This window comes from Anolis carolinensis, chromosome 5 (assembly GCF_035594765.1).
Source record: "Anolis carolinensis isolate JA03-04 chromosome 5, rAnoCar3.1.pri, whole genome shotgun sequence".
NCBI lineage: Eukaryota > Metazoa > Chordata > Lepidosauria > Squamata > Dactyloidae > Anolis > Anolis carolinensis.
The window spans coordinates 182,546,366-182,558,631 of record NC_085845.1 but is presented as its reverse complement, the minus strand read 5'-3'; the positions used below and the strand labels follow the sequence as shown (position 1 = coordinate 182,558,631).

At 40.1% G+C, this 12,266-nt stretch overlaps 1 protein-coding gene across 2 annotated transcripts; it reads right to left on the bottom strand.

The window, feature by feature from the left end:
* Window positions 1-2,152: 2,152 nt before the first annotated feature.
* ssbp1 (single stranded DNA binding protein 1) lies at window positions 2,153-11,733 on the bottom strand. Of its 2 annotated transcripts, none has more exons than XM_003220856.4 (7): window positions 11,491-11,733; window positions 9,038-9,106; window positions 8,154-8,220; window positions 7,831-7,971; window positions 6,867-6,954; window positions 5,602-5,690; window positions 2,153-2,304 (listed from the first exon to the last, which is right to left on the bottom strand). In XM_003220856.4, the coding sequence occupies exons 2-7, from the start codon at window positions 9,059-9,061 to the stop codon at window positions 2,261-2,263; spliced, it is 453 nt and encodes a 150-aa protein (XP_003220904.1). In that variant the 5' UTR covers window positions 9,062-9,106; window positions 11,491-11,733; the 3' UTR covers window positions 2,153-2,260. The 2 variants fall into 2 exon arrangements, with proteins under 2 accessions (XP_003220904.1, XP_008108751.1); XM_008110544.2 differs by lacking the exon at window positions 11,491-11,733 and adding an exon at window positions 9,227-9,297.
* Window positions 11,734-12,266: the final 533 nt, after the last annotated feature.

The following is a 12,266-nucleotide window of genomic DNA, read 5'->3' as shown; positions in this document are numbered from 1 at the left end:
TTTTCCTAAGGTTATATAATGACAAGTTGCTTGAGAGTGATGGAAGACCAAATACATAAAGCCTGTTTGATGTTATTTCAGGGTGTATGTGTCCATGATCAGTATCGCTATGCTTTTAGATTTTGTATAACCTTATTTGGTTCCCCTCCCCTATATTATTTCATATGGAGCATATGATGAGAGCTTGGAAAATCCAAGTAAAGTTAACCAGTTTAGCTTCCATAGATACTATGCCTTTAAGAGACAGGGGAAGCCATCCAATACTTTAAATATTTGCTGTGGCCTTCAAGCTATTTATGGAGCCCCTATTATGTGGTTTGCTTGGCAAGGTTCAGAGGTTTGCAATTGCCTACCTCTGAGGCTGAGAGTGTGTGACTTGCTGAAGGTCACTCAGTGAGGTCTCCATGCCTGAGCAAGCATTTATACCCTGGTATCCAGGGATGTGCATCCAAATGCTGAAACCACTAAACTCAGCTGGCTCCGCAATTTAAATACTATCACTAAATATGTATGTATAATATTTTCAAAGACTTCATGCATATTTCCTAATGTGGATTGTGAAGCAGATGAGTGAAATGGAGGCTGCAAATTTCATGTGTTAAATTAGGTGGCAGTTGTAGAGTGAGATCTCTGATAGGTTCTTTAGAATCCAACAAGGATTCCTCGAAGTTGTGCATGCTATGATATGATAGATTAACATTATCATTTGACCACATGGGGGGAATATATGAGCAAAAGTAGAATACCGAAGGCCATTTATTGAGTTCATTAAAAGGACAGAATTCAAACTAGGGACTTCTGTATTCACGGCTCAGCTTAACTGCTGTGCTATAGAAATGCTTAGAAGGCTGGGGATAAATAAGATGCATCCCAGAGCTGCATGTGCTTTGTCTCTTTGTGTATGAAACTTTTAATATGGTCCTTGCTTTGCTAAACAGGTAAAGAATGGACAGAAATATAACCTGACTTTTCCCAAGAATGCTTTGAACCATTGGCCAGAGAGTGCTTTGAGTCACACTGCCAGTATATTTTTGTTCAAACAGCCACTGTTCCTCTAACAGCCCATGTGGTTTTCCAAACTTCAAAGGTGGTGGGTGCAGCTGTACTCCTGACAAGATCTGGGGAGAAGGCAATAGGTCCATGGGGCAATGAGGAAAGGATGACACAATTCAGCCATAAACAAACATTGAGCACAAATCAGACAGGAAGATCAAAGATCATGAATCTCAACATGCTTCTAGAGGAAAGCAGTTTGAGGACAAGCGTGGGCTGCAATCACCATGTCTATCAAAAAACACCAAGGGAAGAGAACAGCACAGGGATAAGGTCACTATTTCAATCACTTGTCATCCCAGTTAAAGAACACCAGACAACAGCATCTTAGAAATCCATAGCAATCACAGCATCAAGTGCAATGATCAACAGCTCTCAATGGAGATCAAGATGTGCCAAGAACAGAACAATAATCTGATAGGCACTTGATCAAGGGGAAATGGAAAATTTATTTTGGAGTACAGCTCCCCAAATCCAAACACTGCAGGCCATAAGACTGGAAATTAATAGCCTGGGAACGCTTCATGTTGTGTGAGGAATTCTGGGATGTTTAGTCCAGAAATCTCATCAAGTATGAGTAGCACAAGTACACAAGAAAGCCTCTTGTACCAAGGCATGCTATTAACTCTTGAGCTCCACTACTGTATAGCATGAAAGAAGCTACACCATTCCTGAATACAATTGGTAATCCCAATTAGATTGAGACCACTGAAACAATGGGAGTGATGTAAGTGCTGATTTACCAATCAATAAATTTGTTCCAGGCAGGAAAACCAATAGGACTGAGGTCTATTGCTTCAGACATTAATATTTCACTGCCATTTTTCCTAACTTGAAAGCAGAACTATGAAAGGGAAAATGTTTTGCAAAACCTCTGTTAGCCTCTCTTCATGTTAATTCTCAGTGATTACCTCCATATAAATCCATGGTGTTAAGCAGCAATGGTGTTAGAGAAATGAAAAATAAGCCATATTTTTTCTCTTTGCCATGCTTTCACTTCTCTTGAGAATGAAACATGCAGGTGTCAAAAGTGTGAATCTTGCAGGGTTGGTGCAGCAAAGTGGTAGGGATCCCAAAATAAACTCACAGTTCTCAAAACTACAAAATATCTAATTTTTTAATCAGAGTAAAGAAATTATTGGTAGACATGATTACAGAATTAGGAAAAAAAGGGGAAAGTACAATTGAAGTCCAAAAACTGACCACCTCATTCTTTTTCTTTAAGAAGGTCACTCAGGAAAATAATGTTATCTGGAAACAAAAAAAATGATATACAAAAGGTTTGAAAATCTGCACATTTAAACATATGTATACACAAGATATTAAGTCCCATTACTTTGGAGGCAACCAATTCAAATATGATGCATATTGCTACTACATTTTCCCCCAAAGGATGAGGGATTTTTCTAGCTCTAATGCCATTTGTATCTGGAGATGTCAGAACTGACCCTGGAACCTAGTGCTGTACTAAAAAGCCACGCTTCCCAGACTTAAAGAGCAGTGAGGCTTTTGGATGTTGTAACTCCCAGTTTCAGACACTATATGCACAAATCTGAATGTATGAGCACCTAATATAACCATCTCCCAGCTTTTAATACATTAAGATATGTGTTCCAAATTTCTTTCAAGTTAGGTTTTTTCATTTGTAAGTTGCTATTGCTGACTGTATATTTTAAGCAGAAAGATAGAACATATATTCCAGCACATGAATATTATTTACCACCTGCTTGGTGCAGATATGTCTGGCAAAAACTACTGAAACCAAGAGGCTAAATCATACATGACACTGTGAAGGTTCAAATTGTGAAAACCCTTCGGGTATTTTGGATTTCTTCTCCCAAAAGCACTGGGCAATTTGACTAATAAAGGATTACAGAAGCTGCTTAGCCTTTTGCCTGGGACAACTGACTATTCTTTTCAGCCTTACACTTGAAGTCACTATGACATACATGGCTATGTGTCAGCAGACACAACTATAACATTTCTTGGATGTATCTGAAAGACTGCTGCTGACACTACAGACTTACAGCTTTGCTGGCATAAAGACTACTGTATTTCTCTTTTAATTCTGCTCTTTGCTCTCTCAAGGGGCCTTTTGGCGGCAGAGCACAGTAACTAGTAGGTGTGATGTTTGAAAATGTAAAATGATCATTATTGCTTCTTGATCTTAACAGCTATTAGGACAGCCTGTAATCTGTCAGCATTCTGCATCTCCATCTTAATCCATCACTGCTACAAACAGTGAAAACCACACCTAATTCTAATATACATAACTTGCTTTAATAGCCAGCATGAGTTTAGCAAGAGCTTGCTCAAGAATGTGTACCAAAGCAGCCTTCTCCAACTTGGAACCCTCCAAATATGTTGGTCTGCAACTCCCAGTCAGCTTCGTCTGGCTTTTGGAGTTCACCAGACTGGGGAAAGACTATAATACTCATAATTAGCAGGATGTTGGTTTCAACACTCTAGCCCTTTTATGAGGGATTTATTTATATCTGATTCCTTCTCTGTCTTTTTACACTTCTTAAAAATCTCTCTTGAAGTGGGTGGATGGAGAATGATGGAGAACTGGGAGGAAACCTGTAATCAGTGACATGGCCAGACATTCAAGTATTTCTGGCTATATTTTTGAACTTTCATGCAAAGCTCACTTCCAAGCAAACACAGCATGAGTGGCTTCTGCCAGCAGTGAGAAAATAATCCAAAACTCACTGGCAAAACATTTTTAACAGTGTCTGTTAGGAGAGCCTCACCCAAACAAATAGGTCAAGAAGTCTGGATGGCACCATTCCCAACCAGCATGACGGATGAGAATTGTTTTCCATGACATCTTCCAAGGAATTGGGGGAGGCTGCATTATGATGTCTATGCAAACCTGCTCACTAAAGCACGATAATCCATCAGTTCCACCTTTCATTGTATCACTCAGAATCCCACATTTTCTGCTTGTAACATTTTTTTTAAATTCCCTCAAAGAAATCTATCTGGCATGCATTTTTCCCTCACTGAGTTTTCTTAATGTATATCTTTTTCACATCTCTTCCCACTGCCCACCAGAAACCTAACAGATGAGGCTGGGCTAAATTTCTTGGGTTGCTTACAAAGAAAGCTCTGTTATGTGTACCCACCAATTTTTTCCACCCCAGCCTTGCTTGTTTTTTTCCAAAGTAGCACCCAACAGTGACACCTAGTGGAACAGCCAAGACATTGTGTTGTCGAAGGCTTTCGTAGCCAGAATCACTGGGTTGCTGTGAATTTTCCGGGCTGTACGTCCTGTTCCAGAAGCATTCTCTCCTGATGTTTCGCCCACATCTGTGGAAGGTATCCTCAGAGGTTGTGAGGTCAATGGCTTCTCTGTGTAGTCTGACATGATGGTTGTTAGAGTGGTCCAGCATTTATATGTTCTCAAATAATATGCTGTGTCCAGGCTGGTTCAAATCAAGGAACATGAAAGGCACTGCAGAATAACTCAACCATAGATGTCAGCCATAGCAGACTACTTGATGAACCAACCTGGACACAGCATATTATTTAAGAACACAGAAATGCTGAACCACTCTAACAACCACCATGTCAGACTACACAGATAAACCACTGAAATCCACAAGCATGTGCACAATTTCAGTAGAAAGGAAGAAACCATGAAAATGAACAAAATCTGCCTACCAGTATCTAAAAAACTCTAAAATCAGGACAGTAAATAAAGAACAGCACTCAGAAGACAGAGGAATTCTAGACAAGAAACAATCAGGGCCAGTTAACAGCTCCCAACAAAGTATTCCCCCAGGCAGGAAGCAGACAGGCTTTGAAGCTGCAAGGCCATTCAATGCTAATCAAGCTGGCCAACTGAAACATTCACACTTGCTGCAGGCAGACAAGAGTTCTTTCTCCCACCCTGAACATTCAACAGATATATAAACCTCACGTGCCTAGTTTCCAACAGACCTCACAACCTTTGAGGATGCCTGTCACAGATGTGGGCAAAACATCTGGAACATGGCCATACAGCCTGGAAAGCTCTCAAGCCAAGATATTGAAGATAATACAGGAAGTCCAGGAATTACAGGCATCCGACTTACATACTACTCCTAGTTATAAACGGGAGTGAGACAACAGGAAGTGAGAGAAAATCTACCCCTAGGAAGGGAAATTCACTTCTGGAAGAGTTATCATGGGAAAAAAGTTGCCTCAATTGCAGATATCTCACCAATCCTTGTTTCCATAACAAGCCAAAATTTTCAAAATCTGACTCACAGGGACAAAAAGTGAGGTGAAATCATCTAAACATGGCATAGATAGCAAAACAAACATTACAGGGTGTTAAGCTGTGCTTTCCAAAACCAATATTTTTGTCTGGAGTTACACTTAAAGAATATACCTGTTCTGACATACATACAAATACAACTTAAGAGCAAACCTAGAGAACCTATCTTGTCTGTAACCTGGAGACTGCCTGTACTCTGTTTTGGCTAAATACAAGTGGTACAGAGGGAAATTAAGCTTGGATATTTGGGTAAACCTGTTTGCTAAGGCATCAGAAAATTTTACCTGCAATAATTGTTGTGGCTTGCCGCCTCACATTGTTCTTATCCATGTATTCACCATAATCTATTTTCCCTTCCACAAAGATCCGAGCACTGACAGGAGGCAAAAACAGACAGCAGGCAGATAAATGGCAACATACACTCTCAACCTTGAGTTCCCAACTTGTAATTAAATTAGTACTTTAAATGCTACTATAACAGATGATGCTCAACAGTCGATTCATTTATTAAAGTATTATTATTATTATTATTATTATTATTATTATTATTGTTCGTCTGGGTTATTAGGGTAGAGTATGCAAATGACATTCATTCTTATCATGGCTGGCACATGAAATAGAACCTGCAGATCCCTACCAAGTGGTAGATCATCAGTGTGCAGTCATGTAGAAACAACATGCATATAACAGTTGATGGATCAAGTGGTTTGGACAATTTATGTTTGGACCTAAATGACCACATCCAATTGCTTCTATGGGAGTATCTCACAGCTTAGCGGGGGGGGGGGGGGGGGTATCAGTTGCCTGATTTAATAATAATCCAGGCAATCATCCTGCATTCTAGATTACATTTTTTGGATTACAATGGTAATTGAACATGGCATGTACAGTTTACAGTATGCCATGTTCGCTATCCTCATGCATTAAAAAACTGGCTAACTTCAGTGGTCGTTGAAGTAGCCTTTCGAAGATGGTTAAACATTTATATTCCCCATCACTGGAAATGAGCAGTTGAGGTTGTGAGTGATTTGCTAAAGAAAATTCAGAATATTTATTGCCAGGATAAGACTAGAACTCCAGACTTTCTGGCTTGGATATTTTCAGCCACAGTTGATTGAATCTGTGGGTACAGAACGTGTGAATATCAAAGGCTGACGGTACCTCCTCAGCAGAATAAATAATCGAGATGGATGGCCCACCTGAGCCCTAAACAACCATGTAAGTCTATTTCCAATATAAAGAGACAACAGCAACATCATCCATAGGAAGAGATGCAATCCCATCTACTACCTAGTTTTCCTACATTTCAGCAGGTAATGCTTGTTTTAAATAGAGGTTAGCTATTTAAAACAGCCCATGACCTTAATTGTGTCAGTGAACTGTGTTCCTTGGCCTGGCCTGAATAACTGGGTGTAGCTGTGAGTCACATCTGGACGGCATTGGGTCCCCACCGTTACTATACATGACATTTTCTTATACAAGGAATTTTAGCAATAAGATCTTATTTTATCGTCTAATTATTCAGCATTCCTACTCCAGTTCAACTCACCCCTTCTTCACATACTGATAAGCTACATCTCTCAGCCCCGGTCTGAACACAGAGATTCGGTGCCATGTTGTCTTCTGTGAGATGTCACCTTAGTTGAATGAAGCACAGATTATAAAAATCAAGCAAATCCAAAGCACTGAAAAGAGTGATAGGCAGCAAGGCTAAACAGCACAAGCTACATGCACATCAGTGACGGGCAGTAACTTTAAACCTGATGTAAACCTTCTTAATTTGGGCCGAACATCTTTGCTAGTAGACCCTCTAACACAGCACAGAAATGAAAGGTGAAATAGTTCGAGAACATTTATCACTATCTAAGGAACAAAAGCGGATAAACATGGTATAGGTGAAGTGATGACGATGAAAGATATGTAGTCGCTCAGGTAAGATGTTATTGGAGACTATCTGGAGCAAGCACTCCAACACTTGCACAACAATAAACTGACTAAAGCACAGGAAGCAACAATGGCAGAGGTCATGGAAGTGTGAATGAGAGGAATGGGCCAAAGATGTTATGAAGCTCAAGAAAGGATATAGGGAAGAAGACATATAGGAGAACTGAGAAGTTAAAATGTTATGGATTTAAAGCCTGAGATCAGAAGAAAAAGGTAGCATTCCCTTGCTTTCAATTCCAAACCAAAACCAATGGAGCAGAAACATCACTTATCCATCTGCTTTTGCCTTGAGGGAGTACGTGGGGCAAGGGGCAATGTACAATGCATATTTAGGACTGACATTGTAACAATGGGAGCTTAGATGCTCCCAGAATCCCTCAACCAACACAAGTCAGTTGTCATGGTAAGGGAATTTGGGAGCTATAATTCAAAAAAAGAGAAAGCTTTTTAAGCTGTGGCTGTAACATACTTTGAAAGAGTGAAGCAAATGAGACATTTCCTAATTAGGTTTTATGCAGAACAGTTCTCAGGCTTCTAATGCATTGTCACTATTACATCCTCATGCTCACCTCCTTGGAAGACCTCACTTTCCCCTGATCGCCACATCTCATTGGTCGCAAGGCTGAAAATTGTAACAGGATTCTTCCCTTCTGCTTGCCTCATGACAGGATCCTGTCCGACACGGCCAAGTAGCTGGATTCGGTTCAATGCTAAAGGAAAACAGGAAAAAGTATTAGTATGAGGTAACTTAGATGCCCATACAACCCATACTCTTGCCAAGACACACTCTTGGCAAGAATAAAGACAGTTAAATAGACAAACGTGATCATTCAGTGATGACTTGGTATTACCCTTAGAAATCATCTATCCTGGCCCAGGAAAAGGGACTTACATCTTTCCAGTACTAATGGTGTAGTTGACGTTGATTCAGATTCATGTCTCACAAACTGACGCATCACCTAGAGAAAGAGACCAAAGGGCAAAAACAGTCAGGTAGGTTTTGCTTGCAAGTCTTGTGAACACTGAGGTCTGAGGATGCAAATCCATATGGAATTTGCAATCAAACATGTATCAATACACACATATTTAGAAATAAATACTAAGATGGATTTATGTTCCAGGCAAAGCCAAACCAGTTAATTTCTCATCTCAATTAACTCAGGTAAAAATAAAACATCACCATCCAGTTGGAATTGCCTCATTTTGCTGCCCACAGGGATATTCTTGCTGGATACAAAGGAATGGACCTTGTGGTCTTATTATTATTTCCCCTCATTTTCCTTCAAATCCAGAAACGGAAACCACTAAAATTCTTTGGCATCAAATGGTTTTCTACAGATTTTATGACTACTTTGAACCCAAAGTTAATCCTTCATTTCAATTCAATTCCATGAAATCCCTGCTCTCACTACAAAATTATTCTTCTATCGTTACCTGTAGTAGTGGTCAGCAGGACATTTTACTTTCTTCCATTTTACATAGGCTCCTTCTATAGTGCCATATAATCCAGATTATCAAATAAAATAATCCACATCATCTGCTTTGAACTGGATTATATGAGTCTATACTGCCATATAATCCAATTCAAAGCAGATAATCTGGATTTTATAAGGCAGCGTAGAAGGCCCCTTAGATGTTTATGCCATTTTCCACAGTTCCTTAAAAGGATTTAGTTAAAATAAAATTAGCCTCAAACACTACATACAACCAAATCACATGCTGTCTGAATTCCTTATTCCATTTTTAAAACACTATCAAAAGGAAATGGATAGTTACCTGTAATAGTGGCCTGCGCAACATCCTGGTTATTTTTAAAGTTTTTACTTAGGTGCTTTCCTGGCCTTTCTGAAAGAGAAAACAGCTGTTAAGAAAGACAGGTACCAGTTGCTAAATAACATACCAGTTTCATTTCTGTACTGCATTTCAAGAACAGAAACAAACCACAATGGGAAATTAGGTACGCACTTCATTCTAGCATGTGTGTGTTTCTAATTTTCCACTTCTGGGGAAAGTCCCACTTGTCTTTTCTGGTTGTCCGCACATTTGTAGAGGTTCTCTCATTTTTAAAAGGTCAACAACCCTATCCTAAGGCTTAGCTAGAGGCAGAAACAGCTTTAAGTCAAATAACCTAAGATTTTGTTTCTACCTTTTGCATTTGGTCATCTGCATTATTGGAATGGAGTCCCCAAATACATTATTGAAATTTAGTCTTGGGACTGAAAGGGGGTTAGAAGAAAGAAGGAGGCCCCATTTACACTGCCATATAAAATCCAGATTATCTGTTTTGAACTGGATTACATGGCAGTGTAGACTCATAATACAGTTCAAAGTAGATACTCTGGATTGTCTGCTTTGATCATCTAGATTATATGGCTGTACAGATCCAGCCTGAGATACAGCATGGTGCAGTGGTTTGAGTGCTGGATTTGGGGCCATATAATCCACATTATCTGCTTTGAACTGGATTATCTGAGTCTACACTACCATATAACCCAGTTCAGATAAAATAATCTGGATTATATATGGCAGTATAAATGGGGGCTAGGAGTTTGGCAGACCCTGGATGCATCTGCAGTGTACAATTAATGCAGTTTGACAATACTTGACCTGCCTTGGCTCAATGCTATGGAATCTTGGGATTTGTAGTTTGGTCAGGCACCAGTAAACCTTGGTAAATAAATAAATAAATAAATAATGTTTATTCATATCCCAACCCCTCTCCACAAGGGACTTGGGGCAGCTTACAACATAAATACAGTAGAGTCTTGCTTATCCAACCTTTGCTCATCCAACTTTTTGTATTATCCAATGCAGTCTACCTCCCACCCAGATCCACAGCTGTTTCTTTAGGCAGCAATTCTATCTTTATTTGTAGTCAATTCTTTAGTAGTCAATGTAATTACTGCATAACGTTACAGTGTTTTGAACTGCTTTTCTGACAATTTGTTGTAAAACATGATGTTTTGGTGCTTAATTTGTAAAATCATAACGTAATTTGAAGTTTAATAGGCTTTTTCTTAATCCCTCCTTCTTATCCAACATTTTCGCTTATCCAACATTCTGCCGGCCCGTTTATGTTGGATATGCGAGACTCTACTGTAATACAGTAAAGTGCAATACAGTAAGATACATAGAATGAAATAAACAATTAATAATACTTCCAGTTGATATAAAACATAAAATACTGCAGACAAGTAACACAATTGACAATAAAAATTATGAACATAAGGTTTTAAAAAGGCTAAAGACCTTGATAAACTACAACTCCCATAATTCTTAGCACTGATCCATAGCAGTAACAAATGATGACAAATTGCATTAATTCTGCACACCTCCAGCTATCACATAATATGCAGGTATAGAAATACAGGGTTTCCAAAACACTTCTGGCTCTAGGCATTTCGAATAAGAGATACTCAGCCTGTACCTGGAAGCAAAGAATTCTCTCTAATGAAAAGCTTTGGTTTAGTAAACTGCAGAAGCCTAAGGCCCCTTCTAGACTGCGATATAATCCAGATTATCAAAGCAGATAATCATTTTTTCAGCTTTGAACTGGATTATATGAGTCTACCCTGCTATATGTTGCAGATTATCTAATCAGCTAATCACATTATCTGCTTTGAACTGGAGGATATGCGTCTATACTGCCATATAACCCAGTTCAAAGTGGAAAATCCACATTATTTGCTTTGAACTGGATTATATGAGTCTACACTGCTATATAATATATAATATGGATTTTGTATGGCAGCGTAGAAGGGGCCTAGGTGTGCATATGAAATGCAGAATTAATGCCCTGTAATACCACTTGAACTGCCATGACTCAATGCTACTGAATCCTGGGAGTTTTAGTTTTCTATGGCGTTCACCCTTCTTTGCCAACTTGTGCTGGTGCTTTACCAAGCCACGAGTCCCATGGTTCCATAGCACTGAGCCAGGGCAATTCAAGTGGTATTAAAGTGCATTAATTCTGCAGTATAGAAGCACCCTAAGAAAGCATCAGCTGAGCAACTCAAGGGTTTCCTACTGCATAGATCAAACATGGGCAAACTTGGGCCCTCTAGGTGTTTTGGACTTCAACTCCCACAATTCCTAACAGCCTCAGGCTGAGTCTTAAGCAGCTGAGGAGGGAAAGTAAGGGGCCTGAAGCTGTTAGGAATTGTGGGAGTTGAAGTCCAAAACACCTAGAGGGCCCAAGTTTGCCCATGCCTGTATAGATGGTTGCTCACCTGGAAACTTGCACCGGATACCTTTCTTTCTGCTTCGCTCAGCACTCACAGGCCTGGCACATGGTTGCAAATATGGGATGGGAAACTCAGACCCAGGCAGCAGTGACCCGCTACTTCCGCCTTTGAAGAACGCGGGGCTTCCCACGCTTCTCGTCCCACGCTGGAGGACTATCATGGAGACGCGGCGGCTAGAGCGGCGCCGATCTAAGTCGAAGCCTAGCAATGGCGGCTGAATCCGAACTTCCGGTAGTAGAAAACAAACACTCCATATAGCCCCGCCCACCAACTCCATGCTTTTCCCTCTTTCTCAACACACCATAGACTTAGGAAAATTATAGAGGAAACTCTAGTTAGTGATATACTTGCTTTCCGATAGCAGGTTTGTCCATGCCTGGGTTAGGATGTCACACATAGTAGTTCCCTCATTTTGGGGAATTTACATCTCATGATCTGGGATAATTGCCTTGGCAATTACATTCATATCAAAGGTAAAAGGTAAAGTTTTCCCCTGACGTTAAGTCCAGTCGTGTCCGACTCTGAGGGTTGGTGCTCATCTCCATTTCTAAGCCGAAGAGCCGGCGTTGTCCATAGACACCTCCAAGGTCATGTGGCCGGCATGACTGCATGGAACGCCGTTACCTTCCCGCCGGAGCGGTACCTATTGATCTACTCACATTTGCATGTTTTCGAACTGCTAGGTTGGCAGAATTCATATCAAAAGGGAAAGGGAAATCCACATCACTGAGCAACAGAAAGGGGAACCTCTCAAAAGAATG

Coding starts and splice junctions, on each gene's coding strand:
- ssbp1 (XM_003220856.4), bottom strand. CDS start 9,061: ATGTTGCGCAGGCCACTATTACAG. Junction 8,221..9,037: donor TGCGCAGGCCACTATTACAG/GTAACTATCCAT, acceptor CTCTTTCTCTAG/GTGATGCGTCAGTTTGTGAG. Junction 2,305..5,601: donor AGCCACAACAATTATTGCAG/GTAAAATTTTCT, acceptor TTTTGTTTCCAG/ATAACATTATTTTCCTGAGT.